This window comes from Emydura macquarii, unplaced genomic scaffold (assembly GCF_026122565.2).
Source record: "Emydura macquarii macquarii isolate MOO-44397 ecotype Brisbane River unplaced genomic scaffold, CSIRO-AGI_Emac_v2 contig_3240, whole genome shotgun sequence".
Taxonomy (NCBI): Eukaryota; Metazoa; Chordata; order Testudines; family Chelidae; genus Emydura; species Emydura macquarii.
In genome coordinates this window covers 4,245,001-4,269,506 of record NW_027133377.1, presented here as the reverse complement: position 1 = coordinate 4,269,506, position 24,506 = coordinate 4,245,001, and the positions used below count along the sequence as shown (strand labels likewise).

Sequence of the window (24,506 nt, the reverse complement as noted above, 5' to 3'; positions counted from 1 at the left end):
CCAATCCCTGGAATCCAGAGAGGGATTAACAACTGCCAGGGTGTCCATACAAAATTTCAGTTTCTTGAGGAATTTGAGCACAAAGGTCCAGAATGGGCCTCAGTCCCCCTTTGGCTTTTGGAATCAGAAAGTAACGGGAGTAGAAACCTCTACCTCTCAATCCTTGAGGGACCTCTTCCACCACATGCACTTGTAGCAGAGCTTGTACCTCTTGAATGAGGAGCTGCTTGTGAGAGGGATCTCTGAAGAGGGACAGGGAGAGAGGGTGGGAGGGCAGGAGCGAATAAACTGGAGGGTATAACCTTTTTTCTTTTCCTATAGGCTCTCCCCGGGATTGGCCCCGACGCGCTGCTGTTGCGAGGGTCTAAAGTGCCTCCTGGACGAGGATGGGGTGTAGAGACCCAATGATCACAAAGTAGTCCTTGAGTCCTTCAGCCCATGCAGTCTGGAGTGGCTCTGGTCCACAAAGAGGGCTGAGCCATTGAACAGAAGGTCCTGGATGGATTGCTGAACTTCAGCTGAGAGACTGGATGATTGGAGCCATGACGCTCTCCTCACTGACACTACGGAGACCATTGACCGTGCTGCTGAGTCCACTGCATCTGACGCCGCTTGTAGGGAGGCTCTAGCCACTGCTTTTCCCTCCTCCAGGATTGCTTCCAATTCCTGCTTGGAGGCCTGTGGGAGGGAGTTGGCAAATTTCTCCAGCAACTGCTAGATATTAAAATGATATCGCCCCAACAACATTTATTGGTTGGAAATCCACAGCTGTAGAGTTGCTGTCGAATAAACCTTTCAACCAAATAAATCTAATTTTTTGGCCTCCTTATTTTTCAGTGTCAAACTTATTTTCCCCTGCCTATCTCGTTCGTTAGCTGCTGCAACAACCAGCGATCCTGGGGATGGGTGTGTATACAAATACTCAAATCACTTGGCGGGCACATAATACTTCTTTTCTGCATGCTTAGATGTGGGATCCGGGAGGCCAGGGTTTGCCACAGCACCTTGGCCAGTTTCATCACCTCTTTGTGCACTGGGAGGGCTACTCTGGAGGGAGCTGTGGATGTCAGGATGGCAAAGAGCTCTACTACTGGCTCCGAAAGTTCCTCTATTTTGAGGCCCATATTAGCTGCCACCCATTTGAGCAGATCCTGGTGCACTCTGTAATCATCCAGTAGGGTGGTATGAGAGGGGCCTGCTACCGTCTCATCCGGTGAGGAGGAAGAGAAGGCAGGAATCTGAGGAGGGGCTGGATCCTCTTTCCAGGTTGGGGTGATCACTGATGGGCTGGCTGAGAGTGAACCCTCATGGTCTGATCCCACATCTAAGTTCGGTTCCGCAGCTGGGCCCTTTGAAGATTGTGGTACCGAGGTGCCAGCTGACAACTGAGGGTAGGGCACCATATTCTGTGGGAACCCCATGGGTTCCAAAATTGCCAAGGGCCATCTGAGTCAGCATGGGAAATCTGGTGGGTTGCTTGGGAACTTGTGCTCTTGGGAGAATGACAACCTCCTCCCCCGAGTCCGAGGAGCTATTTGTTGGCGACCATGAGGGCGCAGACTCTACATGCCTCTCCGCGCAGCTTTTGGAATGCCTAGGCTCTGGTGTGAGGGAACAGTGTCGAGATCCCGAGCACTGGCTGTGTTTCGACTGCGTCTTGTCCTTGGGCTTTTTATAAGGACTTTCACAGAGTTGGGGATCCAGTGATCTGATGCGGGAGCTCGGCAAGCGGTGTTGGGGGACTTGGAGAATGCCGGCGCTCTGCTGACCAGTACCGATGTTCTGGTGATCGGCGCCTAATGTCCAGTGACTGGAGATGCAACCCCGATCTATCTCGCTGCAGTTCAGGGGAACGGTGCTGGGACTCTGGCGACTGCTGCAGGATCGGTGAATGGTGTCCTGTAGATGGGGGGTGCTGTGTTGGTACCGGTGCCAGCTTTCCCTTTGATTAGCCACTAGTTGGGGTGTCTGTCCCTCAGTGCCATACCCTACCCTCCTGCCGTATAGGCCAACAGATCCTTCATCAACTGGAATACCTCAGGCGTAGAAGGGACCAACAGTCAGTGCGGACTGGAGTTGGCGGTGGTGCGGGTGTCAGACTGCCAGCGAGGGCGTCAAGAGATGTTCTCGGGGCTGATTCGGGCTTTTCAGCAGTCCCTGAATTTTTCTTAGCTGACTTTGGCTCTTTCTCAGAGTGTGTCTTCCTCTTCTTCAGTACCAGCGATGTCAAACACCACTGGGTTTGAATACAACTACCACTGTAGTATTCGGTACTAGGTATCGAGTCTGATCTCGGCTACGACACTGGTCTGAGTGCTGATTCCATCAGAAGGGCCTTGAGCCTAATGTCCCGGTCCTTCTTCGTTCGTGAGCAAAACTTCTTGCAGATTTTGCATTTTTCACAAATGTGAGCTTCTCCAAGAAACTTCAAACAGTTCTGGTGTGGGTCACTCAATGGCACAGGCTTCTTGCATGAAGCACAGGACTTAAACCCCGGGCACCTGGGCATGCCCTGACCCTGGGTAAATGAACTAACTAACTACTAACTAACAAGTTTAACTAACAACTATATACTCTATAAAACAGATATACCACTAGGAATACTAGGACTTGCGAGAGCAAGAGAGTGTTCCAGCACCATCATGGCGGTAGGAAGGAACTAGAAGGGAGGGGAGCCGGCAGTGCCCTATATATGGGCGCATATGTGTGCCGCTGCAGAGGGCGCTAGAGCTGGCCCTACCAATACCTCTAAGAGAAAAATTTCCAGCACCAGTACATGTGGTGCACACACACCTAATTCAGAATGGACATGAGCAAGCACTCAAAAAAGAATATTTGGCATCAGTGACTTAAAAACAAAGTGGGTTTTTTCTTTGTATCAAGATGGAAAACTGTGAAAGCTATTAAACTACACCCACCGTTAGCTTCAGGCCTTGTGGGAGAACTGCATTTGCTGGAAGCCTTTTAATGTGCTGGTAGACATAAGAGGCACACTGCTCCTGCTCAGCCTGTAATTGTGGGGCAAGTTTTGAGAGATGACCTTTGTAGCTCTTGATAGCTTCCTGCAATTCCTCCATCAGCTTGTTCACCTGAAGGGTTAAATTACAAGAGCTGTTAGCCAGAGGCAATTGTTGATGTCACACCTACAAGAATTTTCATTATAAACCTGAAGGAAGAGATGGCTTTTCAGTGCAAACTTTGAATGGAAGTATAGAATGTATTTGATCTCTCTCTATATCTACTTAGCTACTATAGACAGATGTCTCTGTGTGTGTTTGTGTCTCAGAGAGAAAGACCACATAAGAAATATACACAACAGAGGCAATGGGTGAAACAAATATTTATTTTTGTCTTTCCTTTTCTAGTAATGGATGGCCACATAATTCATAAGTAGTTACTTATGCATCATCATCATCTTTAATGAATGAAAATGTATCAGTCATTCAAATCCCCCTTTTTGAAAAATCTTTTCCATTCACAAACCTATTGCTTACAGTGCATAACATCACCAGTGACGCATAATAGATATAAATAACTTTATAATTTCCAAGGAATAGTTCTACTGGAATTACATCTGCTTGGATATATTTATTAACATGTTTATTTTCCTAATTCCATCAACAGCATTTTTAAGACATTTAACATGTCTTTGTTAGGTGGTGTTCATATTTTTATTTTAATGAGAAAAGTGCCTACATTCGTCATGATTCCACATATCAGTAAAAAAGATGCTCTACTTAGCCATGAGAAAAATTTTAAAGGCTGGCTTACCCATTTAGGGGTAAAAATGATATTTAGGATACACAGTATTGGTGCTACAGCTAGAGTTTAGAGCTCATATCCTGGGAACTATTAGCAACAGTTGCCAACATAAGTTACCAATGTAACCACCAGCATCAAGAATTTAAATCTAGCACACCTCCTTTCCACCATCCTGGAAGTTGAAATCAGCAGGGATGCTATTGCAGGCACTTTCCAGATTTGAATTGAAAGGAGAATATTTACACTATGGGAGCTTTGGAATTCTCCATACTTTTGGTTCCAGAAATCCCAACTTTTGGGGTATTTATGGCATGCTGCAAGGTTTATCTACTTATAGAGATAGTTTCATAATTAATCCTTAACATTATGGTCCAAATTATGTAGCTATTTTTAAAAAGAGTATACACACAATTCATAATCATTTGGGGGAGTAATTATCATAACTACATGCCCAAATCACATGGTAGAGCATACATTTATGCATCTGGCCACACTTAATAATTGCATTTTTATATGGAATTGAGATCCTAACAATGAAAATCAGATCATGAATGTCATTAATTTTGTCAACCTTTAAGAGATAAGTAGGGTGGTAAATAAAAGAATTAAAGCTTTGTATTGCATAGTTAGACATTTTTCTTTTTGTTCTATTTTATTCAGTTTTTGTATAGATAGATCAAGAACACTACACAGGCAACTGAGATATATAAGGCTATACACAAACTCATTTATAAGTTTTAAAATGAGAACAAAGTTCCTGTGTTTGTGATCCTACTAGAACCCTGAAATGTATGTATAGCCTTAGTTAGAATTTTTCTGTGCTGTTTAAGAGATTTGAAGCACATTATGCTTCAGAAAAAAGAAAAAAGTTTTGATTGAAATCAGATGCAGAATATCCTCCTATTATTACTTTGCAAGATACCCATTACTATGGCCAAAGACCTCTAAATGTCTGCATATTTAAAAATAATATGGATATTGCTATATGGAACCAGATCACTGCTTCACTCAGTAGCCAGAACTCACTGCTTCAGACAAAAGGGACAAGAAGCTCCATGAGTCATAGAATATTAGAGTTGGAAGGCACCTCAGTGGGTCATCTAGTCCAACCCCCTGCTCAAAGCAGGACTAACCTCAGCTAAATCATCCCAGCCAGGGTTTTGTCAAGCCGTAGCTTAAAAACCTCTAAAGATGGAGATTCCACCACTTCCCTAGGTAACCCATTCCAGTGCTTCACCACTCTCCTAGTGAAAAACCTTTTCCTAACATCCAACCTGGACCTCCCCCACTGCAACCTGAGACCATTGCTCCTTGTTCTGTCATCTACTATCATTGAGAACAGCCTAGCTCCATCCTCCCTGGAACCCCCTTTCAGGTAGTTAAAGGCTGCTATCAAATCCCCTCTCATTCTTCTCTTTTGCTAACTAAACAAGCCTCATTCCCTCAGCCTCTCTTCATAAGTCTTGTGCTCCAGCCCCCAATCATTTTTGTTGCTCTCCGCTGGACTCTCTCCAACTTGTCCACAACTTTTTTGTAGTGGGGGGCCCAAAACTGAACACAATACTCCAAATGTGGCCTCACCAATGCTGAATAGAGAGGAATAATCACTTCCCTCGATCTGCTGGCAATGCTCCTACTAATGCAGCCCAATATGCTATTAGCCTTCTTGGCAACCATGGCACACTGCTGACTCATATCCAGCTTCTATCCACTGTAAAGAACAAGTACAGAATAACAAGTTTACAGAGGAAGTTTTTTCTTAACCCTCATCTGTTTGTGGCTTATGACATGAAGCATACTTTTTAAGCAAACATAGTAGAACTGTGGATGTTTTAATTATTGAAATAAACATCTAACCCTCTTTTTGAATCCTACTAAGCTATTGGTCTCAGTGATATATTGTATTAATGAGTAAATTAATTAAGTGCAATGTAAGAAAAAAAGCACATCTTTTTGTCAGTTTTGTATTTGTAGCTTTTCAATTTTACTGAATGTCCTTTGTTCTTTTAGTATTAGAAAGAGTAGACAGAAGTTTCTGATCTACCTTCTCTATATTGTTATTATTTTTGTACTTTTATCATGTTCCATCTTATTCTTCTCCTATCTAAACTACACAATCCCAATTTTTTCAATGTCTCTTCACACAAAAAAAAATTAGAAGCCTGTAGCAATTTCTGTCACCCATCTCTAAATCCTTTGTATTTGTTATAACTTTTATCATACAGGTGAACAGAACTAATTACAATGTTCCAGATGAGTGCAGGTATAATGGCATTATAGTATTTTTAGTATTATTTTCTATCCCATCTTTATATATCCTAACTGTTTGTTTGCTTTTTGGCTGTCAGTGCACTATAAAAAGAGATTTTCCTTGAACTGTCCAGAGTGATCCCCAAATCTTTTCCGTGAGTGGCAACAGCCATTTTTAGAACTCAGCATGTGAATGAATAGTGCAAATTATTCCTTCCAATATGCATTATATTACATTTGACAACAATGGATTTCATCTGTCATCACACCATTTACTTAGCTTTTGTTAGGTCTTTCTCTGAAGTTACTAACTGTACTCTCCACTCTTAACTAACTTAAATGATTTAGTCTCATCTGCAAATTTTCCCACTTTACTGTTTGCATCTTTTCCAGATGATTAATTAATAAAGTAAACAACATCAAACATAATACCGAGCCTGAAGGCACTCAACTTGTTAACCTTTTGCGATGTTGAAAACTGACCATTGTTTCCCTTATGCTTTGTTTCCTGTTTCTTATACAGTTTTTTGTAAGATTTTTTTGAAAAATAGAAGACAACGTTTTTAGGTGGTTTTAAATTTTACAGACTGATTTTAAGATTTTGCACAGCTCATTGCAGGATGTGGAAATCTGATAGTAGACATAACTCAGCCAAATTATTTAGTTGATTTTCCTACTGCAATGGTATTGGGTAAAATAATGTAAATGTTACTTAGGGGAGAGGATTCTTAGAACACTTTCTAATAAATGTGTTCCAGTGTTTTATTTTCATGATTACCCAGATGACCAGAATCCTTTAATGTGTATACAGTCAGGTATTTCACAGTCACCTCTGAAGTTGATTCGCATCATATGCCGTAAGTAGAAATCCACTTTTATATGCATTTTAAAAAAATTATTTATTAAATCAATAATTTGAAAATGCTCAAACTGTTAATTTAACTTTATGACTCAATTGGGAGTTTTGTCAGTAAATAATTCAGGATTTGGCCTTCCACTGTTATTAGAAAAATAAACACCCTTGATTATTTTGTGGGAAATTTTAAGATATTTCTTCAGATAAATTTTATACATTTTAGTACCAGGAACATTTTACAGAAGTTCCTTTTGTTTTTACATAACAGGCCATCCCAAAAGGTAGCTCTACATGTGACCCAAGTGAATTATATTAAAATCTAGTAATACAATACCCCTGAACTGTTTTACATAATAAGAATTTTTTTTCAACTCCCACTTGTTGCTAAAAGTGGGGGGCGGGAGAAGACCTGTTAAATTCTTCATCATGAATCATTTTTTTCTGCAAATTCTTTTTTCCCCCTTTTCAAAAGCAATTCTGAATAGAGGTAAAAGAAGACAAAACTTGACCTTTTGTGATCCCAGCATTAATAGGTCTGTTCATAATTCAATCTCTGTGTGTGTAGAAGCATCCATGTGGAAACATGCAGGCCTGAGAGACATAAAGCCTTTCCCTTTAAACATTATCTGACCCTATGAGTCCTATTCACAAAAGAAGGCTTACGTACACATAAGTTGAAAAAATGCATACTCTCATTGTGCTGCAGAAAGCCTACACATTTTACTCCTCATTCTCCAGGAAAACTCGACATGGAAGTGACACTAGTGCAGGATTTGGGTGGGTCTATGGTAAGTGAGCAGATGATTGCTCCAAGAAAAAGTGTATGGAAATAGGGAAACTAGCTATTTCTCCTATTAAAAATACAGGGTCAGGTCTTCAGTTGGTGTATATCAGTGTAGCTGCATTCACTTCAGTGGAGCTGTGCTGATTTACACCAGCTGAGGATTCGATCCACTATGTATTGTGGCCTTGCAAAATTCTACTCAGTGAGGGATAGTAAGCTTTTTTGGTGCAGTAGTCAAATCTTCACCCCACTCTCCCCCATTATCTGAAATCATCATGGTGAAGGGTGCATCTGTGGCTTTTTGAGCTTGGGTTAGTAAATGTTTATGACACTGCAAAACTACTATACTGGTTATGCTTATACAGAATATGCAGCTTTTATTCATACCTCTAAATCATATACTTTATGCCTTTATCATTTAAAGGTGCTCCTGTAAAGTCGGAACAAAGAAACCTGTAAGATTTATGTTTATTATAAAAGTCCTCTTATTATTATTCACACCTCCTCCTGTTTCTCCTGTTCTCCTTAGTACTAATGTCAGCTGAAATGCTATGTGACTCAGAGTCCACACATGTTATCAAGGAGTGCTCTGAGCTACTTTGCAATGAACCCGTCAATTGAAATCTGCACAAAGGGCAGGAGATACACAAAAATAGCAATATAAGCTTAGATTTAATGGGCCAAATCCTCAACTGATGTACATCAGACAAGCTCTGGCAACTTCAGTGGATCTATACTAGCTAGGCTCTGGGTCCAGCATCCTTAATGTGTTTCTAAACCAGGTCTGAGAAGTGACATTAAGTATTATAAGGAAATTGTTATTTTTTAAAAACTAAGGATCCAATTGGGAAAGTACCAGCACCTCAGAGTTTGCAGCATTTCAACTCCCACTAAAATCTGTTTTTAAAGGTATTCAGGCACCAAAAGATACAGATAGGCATCAAGTGAGCTATCACTTCTGAAAGGTGCCTATCTGTATCATCAGGCACCTAAATACCTTTAATATCTGGCCCTAGGAGATTAGCACCTTCTAGAATCTAGAATCAAATCCCACAAGATATGTGTTAGAAAATAAGGCTATTGGGGAGCAACAATCGTAAGGAAAGAGATGGAAGATTTACATTATTGAAAATATTTTTGTTTCATAATAAGGATGGCATATTAAACTGGGTGGAAGGAACAGAGAATTCTGAGGATAAATCTGATAGTACCCCAAGTAGTGACGTTATCATAGATTTATAGGGCCCAATTCTGCAAATCTTAGGCACACAAATAATATTATTGACTTCAATGGGACTACTCATGTAAATAAAGATTACACATGTATAAGTGACTATAATTAAATCCCTAAGGAATATATGGCATTCAAATTAGTATCAAATAAGTTTAAAGCTACTCTATTATGATCCTATATAATACTGATAATTCCAGCAATTAATCTAAGATTGAATCTTATTGACCAGATTATCTACATTCTAAATTTCCATAAACAGCTGCCTTAGACAAATCCTCAGTATGAGCTGGTCAGAAAAAAAAATACCACAAAGAGTGCTGAAGAAGGACGAACAGAAATTGATAGTACAGGAAATTACAGAACCAAAACAGAGATGGCTAGCACATACATGGAAAAAAGACGCGAATAACATAACAAGACAGCCATGGGACTGGAACCCCCTCAGCAAGAGGTGACAAGGTAGACCAAAGATAACATCGAAGCACACAACAGAAGCAGAATTGAAAGTTATCAAAATGATATGGGAAGTAATTAAGACGGCAGAGATGGAAAGCAGTGGTGAAAATCTTATTTCTGCATATGGAATAGAGAGGCATAAGATAGAGAGAATCTAGAATAGATCTGTTAAAAATACAAAACAGACAAAACACATTAGCTAGATTCTCTGGTCTGGGTAAGCTGTGCTTGTTGCAAATCTGCCAGGGAGAGGAGGAGAAAAGGCAACTTTAAACCACCTCTGATTATGCCCAGAGACTGTTCCAGAACTCAGATAGCAGATAGACACACTGGATTCACCCCCTTTCCTACACCAGGAGCTAGGGAAAAGGGTGGCATAGAGCCTCTTTGGTGGCCCTATATCCCTCAGGTACTCTGCATGCAGGGGGATTATTGTTTTGTCTCTGATAGCAAGGATTTGTAAACCTGTTAACATTTCCTAAATAAATAAATGTTTAACACAACCTACACCTCCCCAGCCTCTCCTTCTCCGGCCCCCACCCCCGCCTGCTGGAGTAGAGTAGAACATCTGACCAATTATTTCACATTATTTCCCATCCTTAAATTATATCAAACTGATTTGCACATGTGTAGTTTGAATGTAAATGTTTAGTGTTTATACACCTAAAATTACAAAGTATGTGTGATTTAGACATATCTATCTATCTATCTATCTATCTGTATAGATATTAACTATGCTGTTTTCTTTTATTGTCATGTGCTTCCAAAGTATCGAAGAAAACCATAGGCTCATAGGAGAAACTTTTAGGTAACATTTTTGTGAGAGAGCAGTAAATTCTGTTTGTCTTGGATGATTAGAATTAAGAAATTGGTTAGTCCCTCAGGATCATTTCTAATAAAGGATGAGGATATAAATGTTTTGTCATTTGGTGCATGCCTTTCAGCAGGCAGAGACAGAATTAGTGCGTCCACAGAAATTTATATAACTCCAGAGGGAGCTACTGGCTCAATCTCCAGAGATAGTCCTAGGACTTTTGCCTAAGCAAGGAGTTTAGGACTGGGGCCAATATGTACAGTATATTTAGTTGATTATGGATAGAAAAAGTAAATAGTACAAATGGTGAGGAATTAAAAATGAGTAGACAAAGAAGAGAATAACAGGACTGAAAATAAGACATCACATATAGATTATTGAAAGGAAAAATAAACATCAATTATACAATTATAAATAACTTTTTAACTTCTACAATACCTTAAAATGTAAGATGATTATATATTCTTTTTCTGATGCCATTACAAAATTTATAGATTCATAATCTATCTGAAAGAGTGAAGTGTTTTTGCAATTCAGGAATCTCCATGGAAATCATGGTCCACTATTGAATAACGCCAATTTTGTATTATTATTTCATTTATAGAATATGCTGTCAATTTCACAGCATGAACCTTTGTGAGAAAAAGACTAAATTTAATAGTTCTTCATTACAATATTTCCTGCAGTATCTTACTATGTCTTGACATTGTAAACTATAGTTTTTCCCTGAAAACAAATAACTTTTCTCTGAAAACAAAAAACAAAATTGCAGAACTTGGTACATACAATGAGTGGTATCAAACCTATAGCTGAATACATGAGGCTGGCCCTTTCTGCTTGCATAAGATCCCATTGAGGTTGATGGGGATTCATTTAGGTACAAGGGTCTCTCTGCCCTTGTGCATCCAATTACAGGATCAGGGCCATGCATGACTTTTAGAGTATACAAAGCAATTGTAATACTGCATACAGTGAATTTTCAGCAATCTAACTACCATCAGATGACTCTGTGAGGAGTGGGAGAAAGCAGATGCCACTGGGCTGTTACTCCTCTTCCCATACGGGTGAGCACAGAATGGGTTGATGGAGCCTTGACTATACCCATTCAATATGCTGACCTATGCACAACAGCTGACAGAGAAGGGGAAGTAAACTGTGCCACCAAGGGGGCTGATACAGAGTACTTCTACCCTACAGTAAGGAGGAAGCAGAAACCAGATGGTGGCTTCCAGAATCCTGTCCTGCTCCTGGGGCAGAATAGCTATGTACTGCCTATTCAAGTCAGACTACAAACTAGTCGTTTAGGAAGTTTTACTGAGTGAAACCACTGGAAGGAAACACAAACAAATCACAGAAACTTTAAACAGCATTTTAAAATAATAATCTTGGGGTGAAATCCTGGCCCCACGGACACTAATGGGACTTTTACCATTGTCTTCATTGGGGTCAGGATTTTATCCTTGATGTGAAGAGAAAGGTCTAGAAGAGGAGATGAGATTAAGAGGGACAGGAAAAAGATCCATTATGGACACTTCACTAGAGAAGAAGGATGAGTAGAGGAAAAAAGAACACGACAGATGTGAGGAAAATGTAATGATCCGGTAAATGCTCATCAGCCAGACATATATGTAAACTACAAATTTTCAGTGCTGTATAAAGAAAAGTAATGATTAACCAAAATAATTAGACCAAAAACCTCCTGTGTCCTGAAGCTTTGTATGTTCTTGCCATTGCATGTGCATGAGTCTTTCAAGGGCAGGCATTTCAAATAAGTTATTACATGAATCTTCAATCTTTAGAAATGGACAAGGTTTCCACTTTTCCAAGATAAGCTATTTGCATAAAGAATCAGTCCAGAGGAACCAGGATTTTGGGAGCTTTCTGAGATCTAATTTTATCTATGTCAGTCCTAGTATGAAAGTTTCAGATGTTAAAGGAACATCCAAATTTAAATAAATGTGTTCTGTCACGGACATCTCTCCAAACGCATGTCACTTTAGGGCAATCCCAGACCATATGTATCAATGAGCCAGGGGCTTTGCAACATATCCTATATTTATAATCCTCTTTTGTGCCTGCCTTAAATGCACATGAGGTGGTTCACTGCATCCTAAAGAGGATTTTCTGTTGAATCAATCATAACCATAGGTAGGCTGAGGATTGTTCAATATTATACAGCCAAATTCCTTTGGTCTACAGTTAAAATGATTCCCAACTCAGTTCCCATGAGGAATTCAATTTATACAGGCTAACTGCTGTTGCTTTTCTACGGGTCTAACATATTTATCAATACCCAGCAGTTTTAACCAATATGGTGATTACAGACTTGGAAAAGCAGTAGTCCTGAACAGGTGTTCCTGTACATGCATTAATATGAGATACTGCCAAGAGCATGATTTCTGGAGTCAGTATGTGTAATACAGGGCCTCATTTGGTTTCAATATATTCTTTAGCTCTTTCCCATCTAATTCAAGAACTCCTTGTCCTGCCCAGTTTCCACATTATCAATTTATTCCTGATAAGACAAATTGAGTTAATCTAAAAGAACTGAATCATTGTGCAGTGGGAGGTGAAATTTAAAACAGGATCACATTCATGCTGCCATCATTGGGCACTTTGTCTGAGAAACTCTAAGAAAGGAAAAGCCCAGCCCACAGAAAGGAGACTAAGACACTAATTCTTACTCAGTATGTAGTCAAGCAGGAGTATTCCATCTGCATCTTGATATCACAGCGCTGCTTGCTTTAACAGCAAAATGCAGCAGTAAATTTTGAGGTTAGGAAATCTGAACTCATGATGTGTACATGGGAAATCAGTATTATAAATGCCTTCTACTAAATTAATAAGTAGCAGATTATTTTTAAAAACTTTCTGTTTTAGTTATAGGCAGGAATTAAACCAGTTTTATATTCAATTATAAATAATAGCTCTCACTGTCTTTGAAATGTTTTTCCAGGTTTATTAAAATATTTAACTGATATTATTCACTTACTTTTTCTTGCTCTAAATATAATTCCTCTGTTGTCATTGAAAGAATGCCTTTTTCTGTGATTTCCCCTCTCTGACCATCAATGGCAAAATCCAGCTGAAAAATTTAAAATAATTTCTTGAAATGTGCATAATATGCTGTTGATCATAACCCATATTTACAACAGTGAAAACATTTTAATATGACATTGAGATACAGTCATTCATACACAAGCTCATTCACAAAATTATTATACAGCCATTTGAAAATACAGATTTTATCAACATTATAGGGATAGGTTCAATTTAGAATACATATGAAAAAACTCACCCTTTAGAAAGAATAACCTAATTTTGAATATATGAAATTTAAAATTTTTATATGATAGTTATTCTGAAGTTGACAAACAGTTTTTAAAATATATCTAATATAGACTATAATAAAATAAGGATGCATAGTTTTGGTATCTAATACTTCCCGATCACTCACTACCATAAAACTTGCTGCTCAATCACAAATTCTAGCTCTCTGGATGAGGACTGCTGTTATCACTTCATGGGGGTGCTAAGAAAGAACTGGCTCCAACTCCATATTTCCCCTGGTGCAATAGTCTTCTGATGAAATTTTCCTGCCCCTACCCCACTCTGGATCACTGTATGAGGACCACAAAGCTTGGACAGAGCCACTGTCCCCTCTGCAGGAGCAGATTCCAAACAAATAATGCAAGTGCACCACCTTTACATTTGACACTTTCAGGTTATCAATTGTGAGAACTTACTGGGTGAAATCCTGGCCCATTGAAATCAATGGGAGCTTTGCTATTGTCTACAGTGGGGCCAGGATTTTACGCACAGCCCCGCACTTTGGGAGAAATTGTGACTACACATGTTGGAATAAGCCTTAATGCCAAACACCCGAAGTCCAAGTCTCTGCACAGGAAAAACATATGGTGGTAACTTGCTACTGGGGCGGGCTATGTTGCCAGATGACTGGACACTGGTGCATCCATTGGCCTTCAAAGAGCATAACTGGAGTATAGTAAGAGCAGAACGACTGAGGGTGACTAGGTAACTATTCAGGCAACTGTACAAGTTAAGGTTGATTAATGTTAAAGTATAGTGAAGTTGCAGCCAAAAGCCTTTCACCATAAAGCCAAGGTTTTATTCTTGCCACCCACAATGGGCACGAGCACAATTAACCTCACACAAAATGCTGTCATTCACATGATAAAACACATTGTAGATGCCCTTATACCTTTCTGAATACAACAGAGTAAATGCTTAGAAACCAAAAAAGAATATGAGTACTGTAGGAAGACAAAGCTCCATGCCATTATTAAGAAAAGGTAAGACATAGATATTTGAACATTTTCAAATTCTTGTTGTATTTATGAACAATACCACATTTAAATACATACTGCAATATTGTACACCAATAGAAATCAAATAAGAAATATGTAAAGCAAACGATGAATCAAAAGTTTGCATTTTCACTTTGAAAAATTATGCAGCATTAATAGTGTTTACTTCAAGTATCCAGACATAATAATATGCTCATTTTTTTCTTTTAGGGCACAATTCTGCAGTTATTTATGCCTAGCGCATCTCTGCTTCTGGCATAATTTAAATGGAAGACACACAACAGGTCTCACTTGTCCAGACTGCATGAAATATGCTTCTGATCTATTCAGGCTCTTATATGATGCCCATCACCATGGAGTCAAAGCGCTTGATGTTTGAAAAATATTTTGTATATTAGGCTTCATTTCAGATAGACAACAGGTGGGTGCCTTCCAATAAGATTAAAGAGAGGTATAATTTGTCCAACAGAACAATTTTGTCCAAGAGAGTTAGCTACATATGTCTTTCTAAGATTAGAAACACTTCAAAATATTGGTGTTCCAATTAAAAGTTAGGAAGACAGTTTCTCCTTCAATGCTAAACCTGGGCACCATTCACAGTAAATCCCTGTATCATCAAATATTATAAATGTACTAAATATGGGAGGGACAAAACCAAGAAGCTCTTCAAAATACAGTTCAGAGTATTACCCACTGTTGCTAATTTTAGTTCAGTTCCACCCATGTTAGCAAGATTGATAGCATTAATGTATATGGATTGCCAGCTGCTGCCACCATTTTATGTACTGTGCCAGTCAGACCAGCATTGAACAGGATTAGGAGACATGTTGCTGGTGTCCCAACTGCACTAGGGCTCCCAGCATTGATAACCCAGGTGGTGATGAACTGGATGGAACATTATAGACAGTATAGTATAGACAGAGTCCAAGCATAAGAAGTACAGGGAAAGAGAGCACAAAGTTGATGGAATAAATACAAAACAAGGAAAAAAGTAAACAAGCAAACAGCAAGCCAGAGCATAACAGTACCAAAATCAGCAAATTTGATGGACATTGGTCCAGGGTCCCTAGATTTTTCTGAAAACATTAAGCATCTGGATGAATAGGCAATCTACCCTTTCTTAAAATCATGTGGAGAAAATTGTAAAAAAAACCAAAACCAAAAAAACCCCAATACAATGGACATAATTCTTTGCCACCTGGCATCTTCTGTAATCATTTACTACTCTGCAGAGTTTACGCAGTGCTGTATTAAAATGCTATCATTCTGATCTGGTAGTATTTTACATCGACTTTGCACAAGCGTAACTGAATACGTAGATGCAACACCATGGAGAATCAGGCCTGATGTGCAATTAAAGGCTAGTTGTGGCTATTTTACAAAGTGGTCACTTTTAAGAAATTCTTATAATCTTTTGCTTATTTCTTTGTAAGATGCAACCCAGACATAATTTCGCCACAAATTGTTGAGGAGAATGGGTTTTTAACCTCCCATGGAGGGTATGCAGCTAGCAAAGCATAGAGCTCAATATAGCATAAAGTGAGCCACACTTTCTGATCACACAGAAATTGTTCCTCCAGCATAGCAGCTGTACATGCCAACTTTTTACGTGCTGCATATAAACATTTTAATGAAAGAAGATACCAAATGCTGGTATACATTTAAAATATGTCATAATGATTAAGCAGGAACTAAGAAAGCCAACTTCTTTTAAAGAGAAGAGACAACAAAACAAAACGAAAACCCTTGGAAGATAATAAAGGGTGGATTAATCATTTCTCCTTTCAGTAGACGGACATAAAGAATTAATGGAAAATGTTTGTGTTTCAGGGGATAGAATATAACAAAGAGTAGGCTGGATATTTTATAAATATACCTATGAGTTGACAAATGGATCAATAATTATATATTCAAAACATAAAAGGATTTAAATTGAATTTTCATAGTTTGCTCAAATATTATAAAATATGTAATTAACCTGCATGTAGAACATATAGCCTATTTATAGTCTCAAGATGTCACCATATGGAAACCATATGCCTATTAATTTTAAAATGTTAATATTTGTAACCAATTAGCACAGAACTACTGTACAAAATCTGAATTTTGTTTTATATGTTTTATATAAATAATACAATTTAACATAACAACTTGGCAATAAGCCTTCATATATATATGTATATATATAGATTCCCCAATGGCCTATTACTATACAAAAGAGTGGGACAAATTACTTATTTATATATACAAAACATGCTTATAAAGGCCAGCTGCAGGTATTTTTTGGAAAGTGCATTTTAATAAGGTCCTATTCAGTAGGGGAACAAATAGGGGGAAAGTAGTTTGCACTACAGAGTTTAGTGCAAGAGCTCTCTCTTTTTCTAACAACGAAATCAATCATTTGTCCAGACTGTGGGGAGTCAGAGTTAGTTACTGAAAAGAGCTCCATATATAAACAAGTCAATAACTCATTGTGTGTTATTGTTGGGCTGAAGAAGACTGCTTTCAAAAAGCTGCCCCTGCTTCTCTGAGAATGAATGTCACTGTATTCAGAGAGTGGGAGAGGGCTCTTTTGTTTCTAGCTATTGCTGGCTGCCATTTATGTATGGGAAAAGAGCAGTGGCTGCTAGTCAGCGCAGGACAACCATACCATAACTATTGCACAATTCTACATTATAGCTGTCTTGGAAAAGACCTTATTTCTATAACTGTACTTCTGATAAAGATTTTACAAGTTTGCTTGAGCTTCTGAAATTTTTATTAATATTCTTTATATAATTATTTTCAGTTTATAAAGAAGAAAATGACAAAGATGAGCGATGACAAAAAATGTAATAACTTGATTTTATCTGGATGTGAACAATTTGAGCAAATTAACCAATTCTAGTTGTTAACTATAGTTAATTTTAAAAATACTCTACCGATAACTGTATTTAGGTCATTTAATAATAGTATATAGGTGAGCTTTGATCTTTATTATATTCTGTGTTTCTTGTAACTCAGGGTTTTGAATCATCTCAATTCAGATCTGAAGAAAAATTACAAGTGCAGCATTATTTTAGCTCAAGCTTCAATAGTTAAGCTTGATTCCTTGATCTCCAACAGTATAGCTCCCAATAAATGTCAGTGTTCTAGACTGAAAAATTACAGAACCACAGGCCCCACTCTTGCAAACAAAGAAGTGAGGTACATTCCATTAGTGAACAGACCTATTGAACCCAGTGGGATTACTCAGTTAAGTACAGTTAGTCACATGTGAGTGTTTGCAAGATCTCACTGACCACTACTGCGCCTCCTTGTATCTAGGTCTGGGAATATAGCTTTCACTGCATCAGGTGCCCTTGCTTTTTGTTGCTCACTTCGTTATAGTCTTTCTTCTGGTAACTTGACCCTCCACCCAGGTCACACTTTAGTCCACCCCTTCCGTGGTCACGAAGGACAAGAGGACAACTGTCCAAATGCCATCTCCAGATGGTATTCAGCTGCAACTCAAGGCTCTATGCCACCATACCAGTGGCTGGTAGGGAAACCCAGGCCCACCCACTAAGCTGGGTTCCAGTCCAGGGACCCTACAACCACCAATCCAGGTCCTCAGTCCCACACCCTGCTGCTGTTTCCCAGGGCTCCTTCCTACCAAGTCTCTTTATTTTCTCTTGCCTATTTCTGGCTTTACCATGGAATCCTACTCTATTCCTGTAGCTTCTTCACCACTCCTAGCTTCTTACCAGATCTCTTACTGGGCAGGCTCCCCCAGGGAGTTTGTACTTGTCCCCTTTGAACTCCCTCATCTCAGAGACTGACTGCAACGTCCTTCTCCTGAAGATCCTTTCTTTGTCTTTGTTTTTTTGGAACAGCAGCCACATCATATGACGCTATGGCCACCATTTTCTTCATTCAGTTTTAGTCATTTAAAAAAAATGTTTATATCCTTTCACTTAGTCTAGTGTCCTTTAGGAAATGCAGCAATTTTTGCATTATTCCATTTTCTGACAGTCTCACTAGTTCCTTTAAGGAAAAATCTTTGATTCCAAGTGGACTTAATTTTTCATAAAGGAACTTTCTTTCCATAGAATATTGCCTACAATGCCATAGATCATGATCAACAGTTTCTTTGGTTTTGCACACATTTCACAGCCCATCTTTATTTTTTTAAATAAGTTTAACTTACCGTTTGAGGCATAATGACCTGTTAACACTCTAAAAATAGCTGCTTCTCTTTTTGTATCTGACTACGAAGTATAGTATTATCTTCAATTTTGAGCACACATCATAAAATCTTCATCCTTTTGTTTTCTAAGTTCATAGTTCTTGCCATTCCTTCATAAGCTCCTTTGTGACCATACTTCTAAATTCTTGTCTACTTAAGGGTATATTAATACCACCTCATTTTTTACAACTTATTTTGCTGCTTTGTCAGCCACCTCATTTCCAGATATGCTGATATGCGCCAGAATCCCTGCTATTGTTACACAGATACCTGCTTGCATTATTTCAGTAGTTAGGAATATTATTTCATTTTTTATGTCATTTCTGCTTCCTGAAGTTCCTGACCTGATTGTCATAATGCCTAACAAGGCATCAGACAAAATTACAGCTGCAGCCGGTCTACACATCTTGAACCCAGGTTAATGCCAACATTATCTCTATTAGTTCAGTCACATAATTCAATAGCCTTTTAGATTTCTGGTATACCAAGACTAGGATCATAGAAGGCTGTTCCCACTCCAGCTGTGCTGCCATCTTTTGATCTGTCTGTATGGACTTGGCAAAGACAGCCCCATTTTTCATAAATTAATTCAGAAATTTCATTGGTCATAATGTGTGATGTTTTCCGTCCTCAGTTTTTTCAGACAATTCCAAATCCACAGATGAGAGAAATAACTGTCCTGCTGTAATTTGATTTTCCATGACTAAAAAATTTTAGTTCTTTCAATTTTAAATATCTCCTTTACCTATTTTTTGACCCTGATAGAATGAGGAAGTCTTTGGCAACCCATAACATTTTGTCTATCAATCTCTCAGCAATCCTCATAAATGTGTTGTGTACTTCTATTTTCATTATTCTTTTTTACCTTTGCCCAAAAGCTTAGACCTAATAGTTTCATCCTTAGGTTTATACACGCTCCTCCAGTGTCTATTTGCAGCACATAAACTGATGTTATCATTGCGCCACATGCTAATCGCAGAACTTGGGCCTGGAATAGTTCCAAGTTTCTAACAGTTGTTTTTGAGGCTGAAGCAAAAGCTTGTCATCTGTAGTTTAAAACTGGTCTTATCAATGCTCATCATCAATACTTTCTTATCTGCATCCCATTTGTATCCAGCAATTCTTCTAAGTAATTTCATTCTACTTTTACCCTTTTGTATGATATTATCTGTGTAACCTTTCCAAGTTAATTTAGTATTAAATACTACCACTATCTTAATTTTTTCACCATAAAGAAATAAGTCCAAGTCTTTCCTAATTTTCTTCATTGTTAAAAGCATTCCCTTAATTTTTACAAATAAGAATTTAAATCCCCAATCATTTTCCCACTTGGAAATTCTCTGGAATGCCTCATTTGTCTTTTCCTCAGCTACTTGAAGTCTTTTATGCTTAATCCATATAGAACAATTGTCTGCCAAAAGGGAAATACCTATTCCTGTCTGCACACTTTCCAGGAGCTCATTTATCATAATGGAAAGTAAAGTAGGGCTGATAATACTCCGTTGTGGAGTTCCATTTGTAAGCTTGTAGGTTTTTCATAAAGTTATTCTCAGTCTGACTTATATAGTTCTGTCCCTTATCCACCAGAACATTCTCCTTTATATTCCAATTTTGGCTAGTTTATAAAGAAGGCCTTCCCCCCATAGCATGTCATATGCTTTTTCAATGTCAAGGAAGTCTATCATAAAGTTCTTAGTCATTATGCTTTTTTGTATCTCCGTTTCCAGTCCCTATATGGTCAACTGTACATCTTCCTTTTCTGAAGTTGTATCTCAATTATAATATCATTTTTCTCCAAGTATTCCACTAGTCTTACATTTATCATATTTTCCATGATTTTACTCACACATGATGTGAGGGCAATAGGCCTATAAGAATCATGTCTTGTATGTATCTTGCCTGGTTTCCTCATTGGTATCACCAATTCTTGTTTCCATTCTATTAGCAGTCCTTTCCCCCCTCCCCTCCACGTATCATTATATAACCACAATAGAATCTTTAAGCTCCCTTCTGACAAGTGTAGAAACTTTGCATTATTTATGTTATCTTTCCAAAAGCTCCGAATCTTTGTTCAATTTTCTACAGAAATTTCTCCAACTTTCTTTTTTTGCCTTTTTAATAATCCACAAAGCCACTGCACAAAGGACAACATCTTTTATAAAATTCATTAAGTCTTTACTATTCGTTGTGTGTTTTTGCTTGCTTATATGCCTTCTTTCCTTGATTGTTAATTTGCAATTCTCATTCCACCAGGGAACTGGATTGCTAAATCAGGGGCAATTTGATGTTGATGTTTTGTGGATAGTTCTCTGAAAACAACCACTCAATGTGCGGCGGCAGTCAAAAAAGCTAAAAGAAAGTTGGGAATCATTAGGAAAGGGATAGAAAATAAGACAGAATATATAATATTGCCTCTTTATAAATCCATGGTACACCCATATCTTGAATACAGCGTGCAGATCTGATCGCCCCATCTCAAAAAAGATATATTAGAATTGGAAAGGTACAGAAAAGGGCAACAAAAAAGGGGTATGGAACAGCTTCCATATGAGGAGAGATTAATAAGATTGGGACTTTTCAGTTTGGAAAAGAGACAATTAAAGGGGGATACGATAGAGGTCTATAAATCATGACTGACGTGGAGAAAGTAAATAAGGAAGTGTTATTTACTCCTTCTTATAACTCAAGAACTAGGGCAGGGCTCGACAAATTTGTTTTGGAGCTAGAAGCCAGCCCCAAAATTAAGGAGCCAGACAACGTGGCTCAGCAGCCAGGCACCCTGGCCGGAGCGCAGCAGCCGCTCTCCCCTCCCAGCCCCGCCCCTTCTCCCTGCCCCTCTCCCACAACGTGGGCCCAGCGGCGGGGTGCCCTGGCTGGAGCACAGCAGCCGCAGTGCTCCCCCCTCTCAGCCCTGCCACATGGACGCAGTGACGCCCTGACCAGAGCACGGCGGCCATTCCCCCCGGACCAATACTAGGCGCCACACTTAAATTTCTAGGCGCCATGGCGACCTGGCGCCCGGGGTTTGTTAAGTCCTGAACTAGGGATCACCAAATGAAATGAATAGGCAGCAGGTTTAAAAAGAACAAAAGGAAGTATTTCTGCACACAACGCACAGTCAACTTGTGGAACTCTTTGCCAGAGGATGATGTGAAGGCCAAGACTATAACAGGGTTCAAAAAAGAAATAGGTAAGTTCATGGAAGATAGGTCCATCAATAGCTATTAACTAGGATGGGCAGAGATGCAAAACCATTCTCTGAAGTGTCCCTAGCCTCTGTTTGCTAGAAACTGGGAATGGGTGACAGGTGATGGATCACTTGATTATTACCTGTGTGTTCATCTCCTCTGAGGCACCTGGCATTGGCCACTGTCAGAAGACAGGATACTGGGCTAGATGGATCATTGGTCTGACCCAGTATGGCTGTTCTTATGTTGATAGCCAGATCAAGTGCTGCTATAATTCCTTCTATTACGTTATCATCGAATTCTTCTAGGTTGTCATTTGTACATTTACTACATAAATATTCATCAAATTGAATCTTGAAAATGCCCCCAATCAGTTTTTTCAAAAATTCCAGCAAGGAACTCTTGTGTTTTCAACATTTCTTTGGCCTTAGCACTCAATAAGCATAGAGAAGTGATCACTTCCCATTCAGTCTTATGAATTTCCCAGCTACATTTTAGCTATATATTTTGTTCTAATTCCCAAATTCAAAAGAGAAAAGGATCCATCCACTGAATTAAATCTAATAGGTGCACCTGTATTCAATATTATCAGGTTACGCATATCAATAAATTGTTCTAAGCATTTACTGTTTAGGTCAGTTTTCTTTTTCACCATAGCTCATTGTGACTATTAAAGTCTCCACAAATTATGAATAGGTTTTGACATTATTAACTAGTTTTCCTAATTCTAAAAACTATTTTTACATGGATTATAAACATTATAAAATTGTATACAAGTGTTTTTGTTCTGCATGGAAATCTCAATAACGTTATATTCAAAACTTAGTTTCTGCACATCAATATAACCAAGTCCCTCTTTTATAAATATACAGATCACACACACCCACCCACCCCCCCTCCCCCCCGTAGCTTCTTGATCCCTCCAGAGTATATCATATCCTGGTAGACTGAAATACAAGTTTACTTATTAGCCATATTTCTTGCACACATATTACATCAGGATTTTTCCCCATTTCACAGATGGCTTTCTTAAATTCATGTCCATGCATTATTAAGCTATGCACATTCCAGCTAACTATTGTTAATACCATGTTATTTAAACAGCATTATACCTTAATTTAAGCAGCCCCCTTGTGCTCTCAGCTTCTTGACTTTATACTGGTGTCCCAGCCCGTCCTTAGCTGGGCTTCACTTTCTATTAATTGTGGCTCTCCTTTTCTCAGGTGATGCCAGATGTCCTAACTGGCCTCTCAGGCTCTTGTTAACCCTATCAGGGCTAGGGTGGGGCCCACACCCCATCACACATGGTGTTAGTCTATAATGGGGATTAATGTTTTGGGTTACTTTGGCATAAAATAAAACCAACCTTGTTACTATCTTAAAAATGAAGCTTTTTTCCATTTTAAATTGTTTAAATATTACTCATATTGATACATCAAAAGACTAAAAAATTCAGCTGTAATGAACCTAATTCAACAGTGAGCAGAAACACCTGTCTCATGCATCATGGAAGACAGACCAAGTCCATACTGGGGGACTAGCACGGGCTATATAGCACAGAGGCTTGATGGATGTTTCACTAAACCAAGCCCATATGAATTCATCAAAAAACACTGGGAATGGACAGTAATCTGTTAAATTTATAAACTGCTGAAAACCTACAGTACTATTCATAACATCATAATAAATTCCTTTAACCATAGAAAACTCCAAAAGGAAATGAACCACTTTTTCTATTAAACACATCATTAATATTAACATGAGTTTGTTATATTTAATATTTTTCAGCAGAAAGATTGACCCACAAAATCCCTTCAAACAGTTTCAGAGGGGAGAACAAAGGATGCATCTGAAGAATCACACATATTTACAGCAAATGGGCATTTGCAAATACAGAACAAAATATACAATTATTTGATTGTACAAATGCCTTCACATATTTCCAAGTTCACCTACTGGGCCTTTTTGATAATTTGGCCTTTATTATCTACAATATGGGATGGAATATAAACATATTCAGAATTATGGTTAAGGTTACTAGTTAGTGTTGGGATTTCCTCTGAGACCTTTTCTACTCAGTTTATCCAGAACACTTGTCCAGTTCTGGGAGAACATTGTATCCAGTTCTCTGGAATCTGAAAACTCAGTTCGAATCTAGACTCATCAATGAAGTATCTTTACTGGCATTTCATAAAGCTACACCTGAGGTGATCAGGCAACTCCAAAATACATAATTACAAATCAGATTATATACATATTCCTAAACAAACTAACACATGTGCACTACATTCTACATTGTATCACACACTTTACTAATTTTGTGAACTAATCCATTTATAGATCATGAGCTATTCATGAACTACAAAGTAAGTAAAACTGCAGCTGCAAGCTAATCACACATTACTCTCTTTACTATTTCTTTATCTACTAGCTATATATTATTTACAAGGCCACTTGTGAATTCATGCTTTGTCCATTGTTAACCTCTGTTTCCTTACTTCTGTTTTCTTTCATTGTTCATGGAAGGCCTACAGTTAGCTGGATCTATCTGACAAATACTCAACCAATATATACTAAAAGTAACTTTCCATAGACTAAATACATACAAATATCTTGAGTAGGAGTAG

At 38.4% G+C, this 24,506-nt stretch overlaps 1 protein-coding gene across 1 annotated transcript in view; it reads right to left on the bottom strand.

Moving 5' to 3' along the window:
* DCDC1 (doublecortin domain containing 1) overlaps positions 1–24,506 on the bottom strand; it is a 383,998-nt gene that overhangs the window by 221,527 nt on the left and 137,965 nt on the right. The window contains exons 10-11 of the mRNA XM_067532113.1: positions 13,149–13,241; positions 2,919–3,089 (exon numbers count right to left, since the gene is read on the bottom strand). Of these exons, the coding sequence (XP_067388214.1) occupies positions 2,919–3,089; positions 13,149–13,241 (264 nt within the window). The remainder of the gene's footprint in view (positions 1–2,918; positions 3,090–13,148; positions 13,242–24,506) is intronic.